The following is a 17,166-nucleotide window of genomic DNA, read 5'->3' as shown; positions in this document are numbered from 1 at the left end:
ATAAATATAAAAATAATATAAATAAATATAAATAAAATAAATAAATAAAATGAAATAAACCCAGAAAATGGTCAACAGCATTACTACCTCCAAATAAAAAGAGTGATAATATCATAACCACATAGTTACTGTTGGTACATGAGTGATGAAGACAGATGGTTAGTAGTATATTGTCTAAAAATTAAACATTTTCCCACTAAAAAAAAAAAATCAAGCTGCTATTACATAGCTTGAATAGCAGTTCTTTGGTTCTTTGAAAGAAATGTGTAGCTGCCAAAGAAAGACACTGGATTTATTTACACACACACACACACACCCCAAAATCTTTTAGGATTAAGTCTGCAATAACTATCACTACTTTCCAGTGAAGACGAAGTCTTTCTGATGTATTTCTTCCCACTGAAACAGATTAATTCATTAATGGTTTTCCATTCTATATAATGACCATCCAGACCCATGCCCAAGTTCACCAATGGAGTCTGGCCAACATGATTCTTTACATTCTACACAGAATACAAGATTTTTTTTAAAAAATAGACTTTAAACCCACAAATCTATTTTTCACTGTGCATAAATTCAAATACAATGATAAGTGATCAAATTATTTGCAAAATGCTCATTTTAAAGTTGTCACTTTTAGAAAATTCAACAAGATATGTAGTAATTCTTAGTATGTGGTTTACAGGCAGAACAATACAACGATGGAAATTTACTCTTCTGTAACTTAAACATCACTAACTGCTTTGGAGCTCTTTTCCTATATAGTCTATCCAGCTTTCTAATCAACATTATTTCATGCCTCATTCCTAGAACTGAGCATTTCATCTGCTACATTACACGTAAGGTAAATGTTCTTTCCTTGGGCACAGCCATGAAAAGAATATTTTAAATTCAAGTGCAAATGCAGGTTTCAAAAATACAAGTTAACCTACTTGTAACACTAGCATAGAAATCTAAATTCTAAATATACGTATCATTACAAGGTACCTCTAAGATAGTATGCTATATATTTAAAGTACAGGAATATGTTTCTTGAATTAATACATAGGAAATTAAAGAGAGACCTTGAAGAATAAAAATAGGTATTTGTATCACAACATATTTTAAAGAACCCTACATTATAATGCATGTACTAATAAATGTCCTGGTGGCAATTATGATGAATTAGGGAGACAGGGTCCTATAGTTCATATATTGTTCTTATAGTACTATTCATTTGTTTGTTTTTGGTTTTGGTTTTTTTTTTCTGGAAGGTAATCTATATTTTAAAAGGTTTGTATTCATAGTTTTATAATTAAATTGTAGTGTTAGGTCATGAGCCAGGAGCTGAAAAAATGTCAAATCTTATACTTTCTAGGTCCAAACAAATGACTAATTTCAAATATAAAACCTTCAAAATCAAACAAATTCCCTTCTAAAATTAATATGTTCTGCACTGATGAAGGAAAGGTCCTTCACCTTTACTACTAGAGCTGATTTTAAAAATAACTTTTGAAAATAAAAAGCTTTATATAAAAAATAACTTTTCTCAAATACTTCAATAATCATGTGACTCAAAAACAGTTTTACCAAACTTGTAATGAATAAATGAGGTTTAAGTAGAAATGGAGTATATCAAGAAATAATATTTAAAAATAAAAGCCTTCAACAAAACTTTACAAATAAATTGCAAAAGATTACAAAAGTAAAATGAAACAGATAATGAAGGGATTTCATCACATAAAATTTCTGTGATAAGTCTAGAGAAAAGAAAACAAAATATATCAGTTCATTATTTCTTCCTAGTGAAGCAATATAACTTAGGATTTCAAACTGAAGAGCAAAACAATATTTACCATAGGTGACATATTCTGAGAGCTGCAACCACTTCTCCCTGGACATGGATGCATATAATTCTGGTACAGCTGCATCCCATACTACAAAAAAAATATATTTTCATCACTTTCATCTCATGAATTATAGACAAAAAAAAGTCTGTCATGCAAAAATATGATCTTCATATTTTACTTCTGATTTTAAGTCATCACAACACGTTTGATTTAAAATAACTGGAAAATATTTTTAAAAATCATACTTTGTTAAAGAAAAAATTGGAAGTGAGATGTGCTATGTAAAAAAAATAGTACCTATTCTAAGGTGCTGTTAGGTAACCTAATGGAAAGCATCATTTCCCTCCAAAATTCAGTTTCCTAAGATCACAGAATATCATTTCTATTTTACTTATTTAAATATCAAATAGGCTATTTAGTGAAGCATACTGCTAATCAGGTGAGAAATTTATTCAAATTACTGGATAAGCAAAATTTTGCTTAAAATTTACTAAATAATTTGGTCTCAAATATATTAAGATTTCATGTTTACAAATAACACAGAGGGAAGACTCCATTTTCCAAATAATGAATCCTGTAAAGTGCCTGCATATCGTTGAATTTACACTAAAGTTATAATTATGTAAAATATGGTAACTGGTTCCAGTCCAGTGGAAACATGCAATGCAAATTTAAATAATGTAACCACTTCACAGGACTTATTTGTGCTAATTGGGACCTAGCTGTATCTTTAGAAGGTTCCTTCAGACAGAGAACACATAGGATTTAGAACAGTGAACTATGGTCCCTACTGGGTTATTTCACAAACTCTCACATAACTAAGACTCCTGAGTTCACATCTTTATGTGTCATAAGCAACATTTTAGGAAAATCAAATAATTTAGTGAAATCAATATTATTAATTCATTTCTTTCATTTTTTGCTCAAACTTCTAGAAACTCAAAATAGTATAGAGGCAAAAGCCCCAATAATCAAGCATGTGAACCAAAACAAAACGTGAAAATATGTGACTATGAGCAAAAAATTCTAACTTTCAACATTTAATCTTTACATTATTTATGTTGAAGGTGTTAATCTAGAGCAAAAGTTCTTAAACTAAGGTCTGAGAATTTTTATTATGTGCATATGGGTATGTATTCATATGCATGCATACATACAATTTACATATGTTTAAATAATTTTTTCAACATAATTGGTATCCTTTGTAATGCTACATACTTTATTTTGTGCATTTAAAAGTTATTCTGAGAAAAGATACATAGCCTTCACCAGAATACCTAAGGGGTTCATGATATACACCAAAAAAGGGGGTTAAAAATCCCTTGCTTCTGTGGTTTGAGAAATGTGAAAAATGCAACTACTTTCAACAAACTTGTCCTTGGGTCATTGTCTTCTGAAATTGGGAGTTATTCCTTTAGGCTTATTCTACTTATACATGAAACATCAATGGAACAAGATCTCTTTATGTTCCCTGATAAATTTTCTTCTTTGCAAAGACAGAGAATTTACTCAAAAAAGAGAGTTAGGGTAAACAGTGGAATGAAAACCACACCCTCAAGATATATATTGTTGGAAATACTTGAAACTATTCAGAAGAACCGGTTCTCTCCTAGAGACATTTAATTTAATTTCAAATATGGGAAATAAACATGTTGTATGTACAAATTTATTTTTAAAACAAAGGAAAAATAATTTTAAGATTTCATTTTTACCTAATATAGATAAAATACCTTTATTTATAAATTTGCATTAAATTCATTTTCAAAATAATTTTAAAAATCAGAGAACTAATTTCAGTATTAAGTTCTCTGCATTTTTAAATTATTATTTGAATGAAATTGATTGTGGGAACTCATCTTTCTGCATATTTTCTCCAAAGTGTGTGTGTGTGTGTGTGTGTGTGTGTGTGGTATTTGTATCTGAAGATAATACCAAATGATCACAAAGCCCCTTCAAGATTTATTAGTCCACATTTTAATTTAAACTGACAGGTCAATTTTACTTTTACTATAAACATATTAAATAGAAATTTGTTAAACATACACACCACCTTACTAATATTACATCTTCACTAATAAATTTGGATGAATTCAGATTATTAGAATGGGTCTAAAATAAAGCAATATCAATCAAAAAAAAAAAGTCTCACTGCAAGTAGTATAGAAATAAAGTATTCTAAACAATGGATTTCTTTTTTGTGTGTTTTTGAGGTATTGGGGTTTGGAGTTTTTGAAAGAAAACTGAAGTTAAGTGATTTGCTTAGGGTCATACAGCTAGTAAATGTTAAGTGTCTGAGGCTGTATTTGAACTTCAATCTTCCTGACTCCAGGGTCTGTGCTCTATTCCACTGTACCACTTAGCTGACCTTGAACATAGGATTTTAAGAATAAAAATTTCAATAAATTAATTAAGACCAATAAATTATATTTTTCACTTATGCAAATGTCAAATTTCAAAAGCAATAACAAGATACCATGTTGTACCTTGTAGGAAAAAGTATTACATTTTACGACAGAGAATATGTGTTTAAATACTGTTCTATCACTTATTGTCCAGTGACTTTGAGCAAATTATTTAACCTCCTTTGTCCTCAGTTTCCTTATCTGAAAAAGTAGGGAGTTCTGTCTAGCACTAAATAATCTACGATTCTAAGAAAGATTTGGTTGCTCTTATTGGATATAGATATGGTATTACTAAACTGACTCCTTTTCAGTCAATTTAAGACCATAGTTATTAAAAGAATTTGGTTTAAGTCATCTGTTGTCATTTCCTCCAAAGTAAGGACTTTTACTAAGAAATGGTGAACAAGTTCAAAGCAGCCTTAGACTGACTTGTGAAAAAAAATGGTATATCCATCATCTGAATGTTGTTTTTATTTTTATTTTTAAATTATGAAATAAAACAAGCATTTCCATGACATAGTATGATTTTCAAAAAGATTATCACACATGTAACTAAAAATTTATTATTCACAACTTGCTATTCCTTTCAAACATACAACAGCATTATCAAGTAGATTTCATTTCTTCTCCTTTTTCTTCTCTCCATCCCATTCAGAGACGGCTACCATTAAACACAAATATACACATGTATACATATATAAATATATACATATATATTGTAAAATCATTCTAAACATACTTCTATTTATCATTTCTTTCCCTGGATGCAGAGAGCATGCTTCTTAACATGTCTTTTAAAGTTAATTTTTAGAACATTCATTCTTTTTTTTTTCTATCCTTCTCTTTAATGTATACATTCAACTAACAGAATGCTTCATAACCTCAAAAGGAGTGGTTGCACATTTTTGCCACCCTCAGCTTACCTGAAACCTTTTTTTACCTAATATGATTGCCCAATTTGTACTATGGAAACAGAATTCTAAAATATCAAGAGATTAAGGACAAAATCTAAGACTAATGCCTTTAAAAAGAACTAAGAATTGTCTTCCTGCAATAGCAATTCCTATGTAGTACAAATATAGATCTAAGAAAGATATTCAAAGCAAAATTTATCAAAAAATTAAAATTTTAAAATTTTAGAGCTAGAATTTAACCTAATAATTCAGAAATCTAGAATAATTGCACTATATTATACTATTATATTAACTTGGTAGATTTTTGTAAATAGATGATTATCATTTGTAATGCTAATTACATTTTTATAAATGCATACGAAGCATTGTAAATACAGATGCTTTAAAGGATATTTTGTGTCATGGAAATATACAAAATGGATAAACTTGAAATCATCACATTCTAATTAATATGAAACTCAATATCTATAGTTTTTTTCTAAATGTAAAGATAATTATACACACACATATATTTATGTGTGTATATATATACATATATATATATATATATATATGTAGAGAGAGAGAGAGAGAGAGAGAGAGAGAGAGAAAGGGAAAAATGGAAAAATGAGAAAGAGAGAGATGGAGAGAGAGTCTATCTTTTGGTAACATTTCATGTTAGAAAATTCCTCTACTTTATATAGTAAAAGTATTTGATGAGAAATAGCTCCACAAGAAAGAGTACCTTAAGCAATCTAATCGCAGTAACCCAGCACGTCCTACTCTGCTCTTCATCTGCATAGAGCAGTTTCAGGTCTCGGCTCCCTCCTGCTTTGTTAGGCTAGAAGGCCACAGCACATTGTTTAGCATTAATGCATATCTTGAAGGTAACACCTGTTGAAATAAAAGCCACTAAAATTCTCCTATTTATGAGAAAGCTGCTTCTTTTTTTATCTTAAGAAAAAGTTCAAAGAAACTAAAGCTTACCTAAAAAAGCTGTGATCTGCTTTATGCATCTATCAAAATAGTAAGCCTGTACCTTTAAACAAAATCCATAGTTTGTTGGGGCTCCATGGGTCTTTTTGCTTGCCAATGCCATATAAATATCACTATTGCCAAATTCACTAAAAAACTGCAAGTGCCGTGGTTCCTAAAGGGAAATGAAATGGAAACATTTTTACCACTCTCAGCTTACGTGAAACCTTTTTTCCTAATATGATTGCCTTATCTGTACTATGAAAGCAGAATTCAGGAGATTAAGGACAAAATCTAATACTAATGCCATAAAAACAAAAAGAAAAATTCCAGATAAAATTAGGTCATTGCATCATTTAATCACAGCTTCTTAAATAAGATAGAGAACCTTTGTAGGGGGTCCATATGCAGATTTCAGGGGATCTATGAACTTGAATAAGGAAAAAAAAATTCCACAGAACTGGTTTCCTCTGTAATTTTGTCCCTTTTATATTGTGCATTTTAAAAAATATTCATCTGAGAATGGGTCCATAGATTTTACCAGACTTAACAAAGGAATTCATGACATACCAAAAAAATAATAATAATAATAAAAAGGCCAAGACCTCAAACAGTAAATAATTCTTCAACCTCTGCCTCTATTTCAAAAGCCTAAGAATTATACCAGGGAAAAGATACTTTTCATCTGCAAACTGATAATCTATTATTAACACTTGAAAAAAATTTTCCCATGATGCAAAATATAGGTTTGCCAATTTTGTGGTTAACCATCTACCTCACACCTTCTGTAAGGAAAAAAAAGGTAATCAAATTGGACTAATTTTCTTCCCTAACCAGTTTTTCTAACATTTATTACATAAAAATGGTCATTAAGATGGTTGATGATCTCAAATAGCTGCTAAATAAAAAAGAAAGAAAGAAAACAAACACCTTCACAACAGAAAACAGATAATGGCCCCTGCTTCATTTAGGATTTACCACCTTTCACATTTAGCTATAAAATTACACATTGTACACAGCATTGATGTGAGCTACACAACTAAAAATTCCTTTACATAGAGAAAAACATATTACATAGGCAAATTTAATGAAATTAGTGGATAGAGAACTATGAATGAATTTAAAGGCAAAGCAGAATCTTGAATTCTCATTTCTTCCCTAGGAAATCAATGATATTTAGGATATGGTCATGGGAAATTACTAGGTCATTTTGCTTCTCTGATAGGTTAATAACATAGAGTAGTGCTGGAGTTTGAGCTTGAACGTTTAATCAGGGATAGTCCAAACTCACACATTTCTCAAAAGGCTATACCCAGAGCAATATACGCAAGGAAATCTGCAGAAAACAGTAGTAAGAAGACTAGGAGTCAGGATATAAGAGTTTCAATCTCAAATTTGCCACAGAACTATGTAGCCTTTAAACATGGCATTGGTCATCACTGGCCCTTGATTTCTTAGAAAAGAATTACAGAATTATAAAGTTAAGAGAACTCCAAAGTCTCTCTCCTAGAACATTCTATGCAACATTCTCAATGAGATCTCAATCCAACTTTTTTTTGATGATCTCTTAAATGAGAAGGAATATACTGCCATTTGAAGCAGCCCAATTACTTCTGGACAGTTCTAATTACTAGGAAGTCTTTCATAATATGAAGTTTAAATCTTCCTGCCTCTATGTAACTTCCTCCCACTACCCCAAGTTCTGCCCTTTAAAGATAAACAGAATAAATTCAATCCCAAGTCTGAGTGATTTAAGGCAGTTATATTTGTGTATATGTGTATAGGTTTGTGTATGGGTATAGGTATGTGTATATATATGAAAAACTAATTATGTCATGGTATGATCGCAAGGTCCTTCTCCCTGATGGTTTTCTTTCTGTAGGTATTATCAAGCGTGGGACTGAACATAGTATTCTGGCAATGATCTGATTAAATTACAATATAGTAAAACTAATACATCTCTTGTTCTGGATGCTGTACTTCACCATCACATTGTGGAGCAGAAAAGAACAAAAGGTCAGAGTGAGACATTTTTGTACTCTAAGACAATTTAGGAGATCAGCAGGAGAGGTCTATAATACTGAGGTGAGAATCAGCCTAGAGGAGAGCAGCAACATCAATCATGGTGCTTGGAAGTGGCCATGTTAGAACAGCAGCAAATTTGGGAGCTCTCAGCCCAAAGAAATGATAAAGGGGTTGAGAACCAGTCAGCAAGAGATTATGAGAGACTCTTTGCTGGCAAAGGATGCAACTGATTGGCAACTCTATTGCCAATACACAGTTCTCAGTTATAATTCAAGAGTAGAAAAGGGTGCTTGTGTTCAATCACAAAGGAGCAATGACCCTGATCTAAGTTCCACTGCAAAGAGAAACACTAACACTTGTGGTTGCAGAAGAACAGAGTCTGTGACCACAATTCCTTGGCCAAGAAAACTGCCAATACTTTCAGCTACAAGATAACAAGGTAAAGATGAGCATGCAGACCAGGAGAGCAGTTACCATACCTCTCCTTGGATCAAAACATCTTGGAAGCACCAAAAATTTTCAGTCCCACAGAAGTAGCTTTGAAAACAGTAGAACCAAAAAAGATTCAAGTTTGAGACAGTGCATCCTTCCACACCTAGGAACATTCAACACAACATTCAAAGACAAGAGATAAATGAGCAAACAACAACAAAAAGAAAGGTACAAGGATGGCAAGGAAGGTCAACACATAAACTCAGAAAAGACGGCAATAATGTGAAAGCTACAGCTACAAGCAAATCCTCAAAGACAAATGCTAATTGGACACAATCCCACCAATAATTCACTTAAATGTTAAATAAAGAGGTAAACATAATAGAGAAAAAGCTGGAGAAAGAAATGAGAGTGACACAAGAAAATCAGGAAAAGAAGTCCAAACATACTGTAGAAAATAACAGAATTCCAGGGATGGAGCAAGATAGTAGAGTGAAACTAAGAAGCCAGTTTCCCTTGAAAGTCTCATGAAATTAAGCCTCTAAAAACAGTCTGATGGAATGAAACCACTCTTTAGCTTATGATAGATTCAAAAAACCTCCAGAAATGTCAGTTTCACTAGGATGAAAGAGGTGTTCAGCCCAGCTAAGAAAGCCAGTTCCCAAGAAAGCCAGTGAGAAGTCTTAATCAGAGCAGATTAGCAACTGAGACCCTCAGTTCTGGCTCAGTAGTAAAGCAGATCACTGAGGCAGTATCCAGTCCCAGGTCAGAAGGCAAATTGCCAATCCAGGAAATCAGGCTGTTTCCTGGCAAGAACATGTAAGGCTACCCCTCTGCTGTGAACAAGATATAATCACAAGAGACCCGTCCTCAACGCCAAGGCTCAGAGCTGCATAGGAAGCCTGGGACAGTGCTCCCTTTAATTCAGAAACAGATCTTGACCATAAAAGGCACAAAAAGGAAGCAATAAAAGAGAAGCAAAGAAAATGTGCAAGAAACAGAAAAGAACCAAAACCACAGAAAACTACTATGATGACAGAAAAGACCAAAACATCAACTCGGGTAAGGACAAATGTCCACAGAGGAAATCTTAAAGAATGATATGAATTGGTTTCAAGCACAAAGAAGCTTATTGGAGGTGCTCATTAAAGATTTTAAAAGGCAAATAAGAGAGCTAGAAGAAAAATGAAAAAAGAAATGAGAGATATGCAAGAGAGAGTCGATAGTTTGGAAATGGAAGGCAATTCATTAAAAAAAAAATACAATTGGCCAAATGCAAAAAAAAAAAAAAAAATCCTTTGAAGAAAACAACACCTTGAAAAGTAGAATTAATTAAATGGAAAAACAGATACAAAAACTAACTGAAGAAAATCATATATTAAAAACTAAAACTGGGCAAATGAAAGCTAAAGACTCTATAAGACATCAAAAATCATGCAAACAAACTAAAAATAATGAAAAAATGGTAGGAAATGTAAAATACTTCACTGGAAAACAGTCGACCTGGGAAATAGACAATTTAAAAATTATTAATCTACCTTAAGTCCATGACCAAAAAATAAGCCTGGACAGCACTCTTCAAGAGATCATCAAAAAAACTGCCCCAATATTCTAGAAATAGAGGGGGAAATAGTCTTTTAAAGAATTCATCAATTACCTTCAGAAGAATCCCACAAGGAAAACTCCAAGAAATGTTACTGCAAAACTCCAAAACTCCAATCTCAAGGGAAAATAATTCAAATATCAAGAAGCAACAATCAGGATTACCCAGGATCTGGCAATTTCTACAATAAAGGATAGGAGGGCCTAGAATACCATGTTCTGGAAGGCAAAGTACCTTACAATCAAGAATTAACTACCTAGAGAAACTGAGTATCACCTTTCAGAGGAAGGTTTTCAATGACTTAAGAGACTTTCACTTATTTCTATTAAAAAAATTAAAGAAAATATTTGATCTTCAAATATAGGACTGAAGACAAACCTAAATAAACATGGGAAAATATATTTTTTAAAAGTCAAACAATTCACATACTTAAATGAGAAAATGGTAACTCCTGAGAACTGTATCAGTTTTGGGGGGAGTTAAAAGGGGCAAACATGGATGGAGCTATGGACATAAATTGACTCTAATGTGATAATATCAAAGAAAAAGACATTAAGGGACAGGAAAAGGATTGTACTGAGAGAAGAGGAAAGGGAAGATAAAATTGGACAAATTAGATCACATGATGGGGCACAAAAGACGTAATAAAGAGAAAGAAGGGAAAGAGATGAGCATTGTCTGAAGCTTAATCTCATTGGTTTTGCCTCAAAGAGGGAATAATATTCATTCAGTTTGGCATAGAAATTTATCTTACCCTAAGGAAGTAGGAGGAAAAGGGAGAAAGAAAAGAGAGGAACTGAATAAAAGGGAAGGCAGAAATACTAAGAGAAAAGGGTAAGAGGAGGGAGAAAGGATGAGGGGAGAATAGATTAAGGGAAGGGTGGATTAGAAATATAACATTACTACAGAGGGATAGGGTAGAAAGGAAAAACAAAAGTATATACAGGGAAGAAAATAGGGTGGGAAATACACTGCTTGCAATCATAACTGTGAACATGAATGGGATGAATTTTCCCATAAAATGGAGGGGAATAGCAGAGTGGATTAAAAAACAGAATTCTATAATATGTTGTTTGCAATAAACATTTGAAACAGAGAGATACATACAAAGTAAGGGTAAAAGGCTGGGGTAAAATTAATTATACTTCAGTCAAAGCAAAAAAATCAGGGATAGCAATTCTTATCTCAAATAAAGCAAATGTAAAAATAGCTCTAATTAAGAGATAAGGAAGGAACTACATGTTGCTTAAGGATACCACAGACAATGAAGCAGTATCAATACTAAATGAATAAGCACTAAGTGGTATAGCATCCAAATTCCTGGAGAAGTTGAGAGTTACAATAACAAGAAGACAACAAAACTATACTAGTGGGGGACCCTCAATCTCCCCCTCTCAGAATTAGTTAAATCTAATCACAAAATAAACAGGAAAAACTAAGGAGAAGTTAATAGAATCCTAGAAAAGTTGGAGATGATAGACCTCTGGAGAAAATGGATTGGGAACAGAAAGGAATATACTTTTTCTCAGCAGTACATGCCACTTACTCAAAAAAACTGATCATGTATTAGGGCATAAAAATTTTACAATCAAATGCAGAAAGGCAGATACAGCAAATGCTTCCTTTCAGATCATGACACAATAAAAATTATATTCAATAAAGGGCCAGGGAAAGATAAACTAAAAACCAACTGGAAATTAAATAATTTATTTCTAAAGAATGAGTAGGTAAAACAACAATTCATAGAAACATTAATAATTTTATCCAAGAGAATGACAATAATGAGACAACATACCAGAATCTATGGGATACAGCCAAAGCACTTATTAGGGAAAATATATATATATATATCTAAATTAAAAACCCCCAATTAATATCAAATTAGAAATTCTAAAATTCAAAGGAGAGATTAATGAAACTGAAACTAACAAAAGAGATAAACCTTTGGTTAATCTGATTAGAAAAAAGAAAGAAAAAAATTACTAGTATCAAAAATGAAAAGGGTGAACTTGACATCAATGAAGAAGAAATTAAAGCTATAATTAGGAGTTATTTTGTCCAACGATATGCTAGTAAATCTGATAATTTAATTGAAATGAATGAATTTTTACTAAAATATAAATTGCCTAGATTATATAGAAAATATAGATTGCCTAGGGGAAATAAATTATTTAAATAGTCCCAGTTTTAAAAAAGAAATTGAACGAGCCATTAATGTACTTGCTAAAAAAAAAAAAAAAATCTCCAGGGCAGATGGATTTACAAGTGAATTCTAACAAACATTTAAAGAACAATTAATCCCAATACCATGTAAACTCTGGGAAAATAGGTTTAAAAAAAAGTACTTTAAAATTCCTGCTATGACACAAATATATAAATCAGGAAGAGCCAAAACAGAGAAAGAAAATTACAGACCAATCTCCCTAATGAATATTGATGCAAAAATCTTTTTTTTTTTTTGGCTGAGGCAATTGGCATTAAATGACTTGCCCAAGGTCATACAGCCAGGAAGTGTTAAGTGTCTGAGGCCAGATTTGAACTCAGATCCTCCTGACTTCAGGGCTGGTACTCTACCCACTATACCAACTAGCTGGCCTGGCACAAAAATCTTAAATAAAATATTAACAAAGAGATTACAACTTATCAGTAGGATAATACACTAATGACCAAATGGTATTTATATCTATATTCAGGACTAGTTCAACATCAAGAAAACTATTAACATAATCATATTGCCATAACTAACAGAAATTATATGATCATCTCAATAGATATGGAAAAATCTTTTGATAAAATACAGCATCCATTCCTATTAAAAACACTAAAAAGCAAATAAATAAAGGGAATTTTCCTCAAAATGATAAGTAGCATTTATCTCAAATTATCAGGAAGCATTATTTCTAGTGTGGAGAAGCTGGATGCATCCCAATGAGATCAGAGGGGAAAGAAACAGAGGTGCCCATTATCACCACTATTATTCAATATTGTACTAGAAATGTTGGCTTTAGCAATAAAAAAAAAAAAAAAAGAGGAATAGAGTAGGCAATGAGGAGAAAAATCTATCACTCTTTGCAGATGATATGATAATATACTTACAGAATCCAAGAGAATCCAGCTTATTTTGTGGTGGCAAAGAATTGGAAATCAAGGGGATGCTCATCAATTGGGCAACAGCTGAACAAGTAGTAGTATATGATTGCATGGAATACTTGTGTTAAACTAATGGTTTGGCTGGAATCCTTACTAACTGCTAACTAATTAAAGTTGATCTAATCTTACAAGAAGATGTTTTGGCCAGAACCTGAAACAAGGTACTAAGTAGAACTAATTTAAGACAAGGCTTGTGTTCACACCTTTACTCATTGGAGTCCACAAGTATGCTAGCTTCACAAAGTACACTTTCTAACTTCAAGGGAGTCCACACCTCCCTTAAAGCTCATTGGGCCAGAGAGCACTATGGGAGAAAACCCATAATCCCATTCTCTCAGAAGAGTCAGATAAAAGGCCAGCGATGAGGGATCTATGGCAGAATACATTTTTTCCTCTTGGCTGGCTGATCGCACTGGACTTGAGAGGAGCGACTCTGGTGCAGAGAACACTTTGACGGATTTCAGTGGAGCTACGCCAGAAGCCCTCTCTCCGCGGCAAGTTGGTGGCTGGGCTCCCCAGAAGGAGATAAGAGAGACCTTCCATCTCTGTCTTGGTTGGAGGCAGAAGAAAGCAGAGGCAGAGGCTGAAGGACAGAACCTTTGGATTTGGAGACATCCGAAGGGCTCCAAGCCTCTAAACCGGCTTTGCCTTGAGAAGAACAAGAACTCCAACATTTGAATTCATAACAGTTTGGGATGGAGATTTCAGAAAAACAGCATGATATATATGAACTGCTTGTTTCAAAGTAAAGTCAGAAGAACTAGATAGTTGAACTGCGAAAGACTTAGCTAGTCTGATGAATACAATGATCCAAGACAATTCCAAAGGACTCACAATGAAAAAATACTGTTCACCTCCAAAAAGAGAACTGATGAATTCTGAGTTTAAATTGAAGTATACCTTTCTCACTTTATTTTTCTTTACTTTTTTTTGCAATGTGACTAATAAGTAAATTTGCAAAATTTTCACATGCAAAATTTATATCATATTGATTGCTACCTTATTTGGTAGAGAAAAAGGAGAAAATTTGAACATCAAAATTTAAAAACAAAAAGTTTTTTTTAAATAAATACATAATAGGGGAAGGCAAGAAGAGACTTTTTGTCCCCACAGATGTCCACACCACAGGCTATTTCTTGATTGAGGATCTCTCAGTGACTAAAACCATTAGACATGGTCTAGGGTAAGGACTTGTCAGTAAGAAAAAAAATTTTCTATCTAATATCAGAAGCTAAAGGCCTTCTGAGAAAAATAAATAAGCAGACTTGCTGGTAAATAACTTGGATTTCTTTAAAAATGGAATGAAATCTTCTCAGATGATACTATAGGTCACCATGGAATTGGATTATTGGGAGACGAGTGATGAAGTTTTAAAAATGAAACTGCAATTCTCAGCAGTAAACTAAATTCACATAATAACAGTGCTTTTTGGAAGGATGGGGAACAATTAGGTAGCTAAAGGGGCAAACTTAAGGAAGAAAATCCCTATGAAACTGGCAGTATCTGGGAGCTGAAAAAAAAAATCTGACCATCTAAGAGAGAAGAGAAGGAAATAGTTTTCTAAATAAAAAGGACTTTGGGAATACTGTTTACACCAGAGAATTTAAATAGTTGGTGATGTTATTTTTCAACCTATCTAGGTAGAAACATGAAACACCTCCTCACTTTTAGGCTGTAGAAAATAATCCCATAAAGGAGGAGAAGAATGAGAGAAGAATGAGAGGATTATCTTTGTTGGAAGTAAAATTGAAAGTAAAGTCACTCAGAGGAAGAAACTTAAGGTGTATACTCTGAGCATAGCAATGTTTTTCAGTACCTCGGTGAAAGAAAATGTACAAATAGGATTTAATGCTCACTAATTCAAGGTAGCAGTCAGCAAAGGTAGCAGTCAGCAAAAGAAAACAAATATTATTTGTAACAACCAAACTTATTTCCCTAGGCAGAGAGGATGGGATGGATGAATAGCAATAACTCACACTGATAATAGTGTTTTATAGTTCACAAATTACTTCCTCCCTGTGATGTGACTAGCTTAAGTATCATTTATAAGAAAATCAAGCTTTACTATCCACTGTAATATAAAAATATTATAAATCATTATTGATCATAGAAGTGTAAATTAAAACAACTTCATACTTATCAGATTGATAATATGACAAAAAGAAAATGACAAATGTTGGAGATGATATGGGAAAACTGGGATATTTATCCACTATTGGTGTTATTATTAATTGATCTATCCATTCTAGAGAGTAATATGGAATGACTGGTTAATAATAGAAAGCACAATCTCTGCACAAAAGAAATATTACTAAAATAGTTGTAATTTCTTTGCAGAGATAATCACTCAATTCAATGGCACTGGAAACCTCTAGCCCTCTGACTATTTAGATAGAAATTCAGAAAGTAAGAAATCTTAAATTCTAAGACACATAGGTCTGTTTTCAAATTGTCCTGAAAACTGCCATTTTTTCTCCCACACTGATAAAAAAAATTTCACAGAGAAATTGGGTGAAAATAGCTAATACTGATGTAATATTTCAAAATATTATATCCCTTGAGTCTCAGGGAATCAGCAATAACCAAGGTGTTTGCTCTTTCGTGAATGTGTATTTCCAGTGCTTAGTATTGTGATTAGCACAGATTAAGCATTTAAATAAATGCTTGATTGACTGAATGATATGCAATTCAACTGACCAACCAGTAATACGTATGCATGTGAAGAGAGTGACAGAGAGAGAGACAGAAAGACAGACACACACACACACACACACACACACATATTCAATGAAGTGATCTAAAACTGAAAAGCTGAACCACTAATGATACACAAACTTCTTCTTGAAAAAGGAGCCATTTAAAAAATATAAATATTCTTCCAATAAAAATAATGTATGGCTGTGGAGAGTGTAATAACTCAACTTCCAAAGAATGTCTCATGGATTAATGGAGTACAAAAGCCATCTATGTGTATATGTATGTGTGCGTGTCTGAAGAATGAAATAGAAGAAATGGCATAAAGTATGTCATCCAAAAACATTGACCAAAAAGTGAGGTAGAACCTGGCCTTGGAACTAAATTCTAAAACAAAATTTAACATTAGAGATATTAGTAAAAAGAATGATATATTATAGTTAAAATTGTCCAGAAGAAAACCTAGAAGAAAATAAGTCTCCAACTTCAAGCTGAAATCCATTTTTCATTCTTTCAATCAACTTTGAAATATTTCAGCGCAATGACCAGGCACTATTTCTGGAAATGAAGAACTTCAGCAGGTGAACTTGAGAGGCAAAAAAATATATACATTTTTGCATCTGGCTGGCACACAGATTTGTTATGCTTATTTGTCATGAGGAGATTTTTTCCCCCATAACTAGGGAGACGGGTAGGTTGTAGGGAGAGTTTAATTAATAAAAAGGATGCCAAAATAAAGAAGTTTAAAAAAAGAAAGAGCATCAATATAGTTTTTTAATCACTGAGTACAAATTACTGAGTACAGGAACAATTTGAGAGAAAGATAAAAACAAGCAGGATATCTTTGAAGGTAATATATTGAATTATGTATTTTTTAAAGATATACAAGTTAAATTTTTTTGTTTCATGAAAAAAAAATTATTTGAATAAACGTTTTGTGTTTTCCATTTAACTGTAAGCTCCATAAGGTCAAGAAAATGCACCAGCAAATCACCTTGCACTAATCACTCAATAATAATAATTTAATTAATTGGGCTGAATCAATTATGTTATAAAATTCCCAAAGAGATTTAAAAAGAAATGATTAAATGAAGTCAACTGATCTAAATAACAGAGAATACTGATTATGTTTTACTGCAATTTTGAATAGATGATCTAAAGCT

The 17,166-nt window shown here is 32.5% G+C and overlaps 1 protein-coding gene across 2 annotated transcripts in view; it reads right to left on the bottom strand.

The window, feature by feature from the left end:
- GRB14 (growth factor receptor bound protein 14) overlaps positions 1–17,166 on the bottom strand; it is a 145,208-nt gene that overhangs the window by 10,282 nt on the left and 117,760 nt on the right. For both annotated transcript variants that reach the window (XM_051986253.1, XM_051986254.1), the window contains 3 exons: positions 6,164–6,274; positions 5,870–5,965; positions 1,836–1,916 (listed from right to left, as the gene is read on the bottom strand). In XM_051986253.1, the coding sequence (XP_051842213.1) occupies positions 1,836–1,916; positions 5,870–5,965; positions 6,164–6,274 (288 nt within the window). The remainder of the gene's footprint in view (positions 1–1,835; positions 1,917–5,869; positions 5,966–6,163; positions 6,275–17,166) is intronic.

Source organism: Antechinus flavipes, chromosome 3 (assembly GCF_016432865.1).
Source record: "Antechinus flavipes isolate AdamAnt ecotype Samford, QLD, Australia chromosome 3, AdamAnt_v2, whole genome shotgun sequence".
NCBI classification, from domain to species: domain Eukaryota; kingdom Metazoa; phylum Chordata; class Mammalia; order Dasyuromorphia; family Dasyuridae; genus Antechinus; species Antechinus flavipes.
The sequence above is the reverse complement of the archived record's forward strand: the minus strand, read 5'-3'. Positions and strand labels throughout refer to the sequence as shown.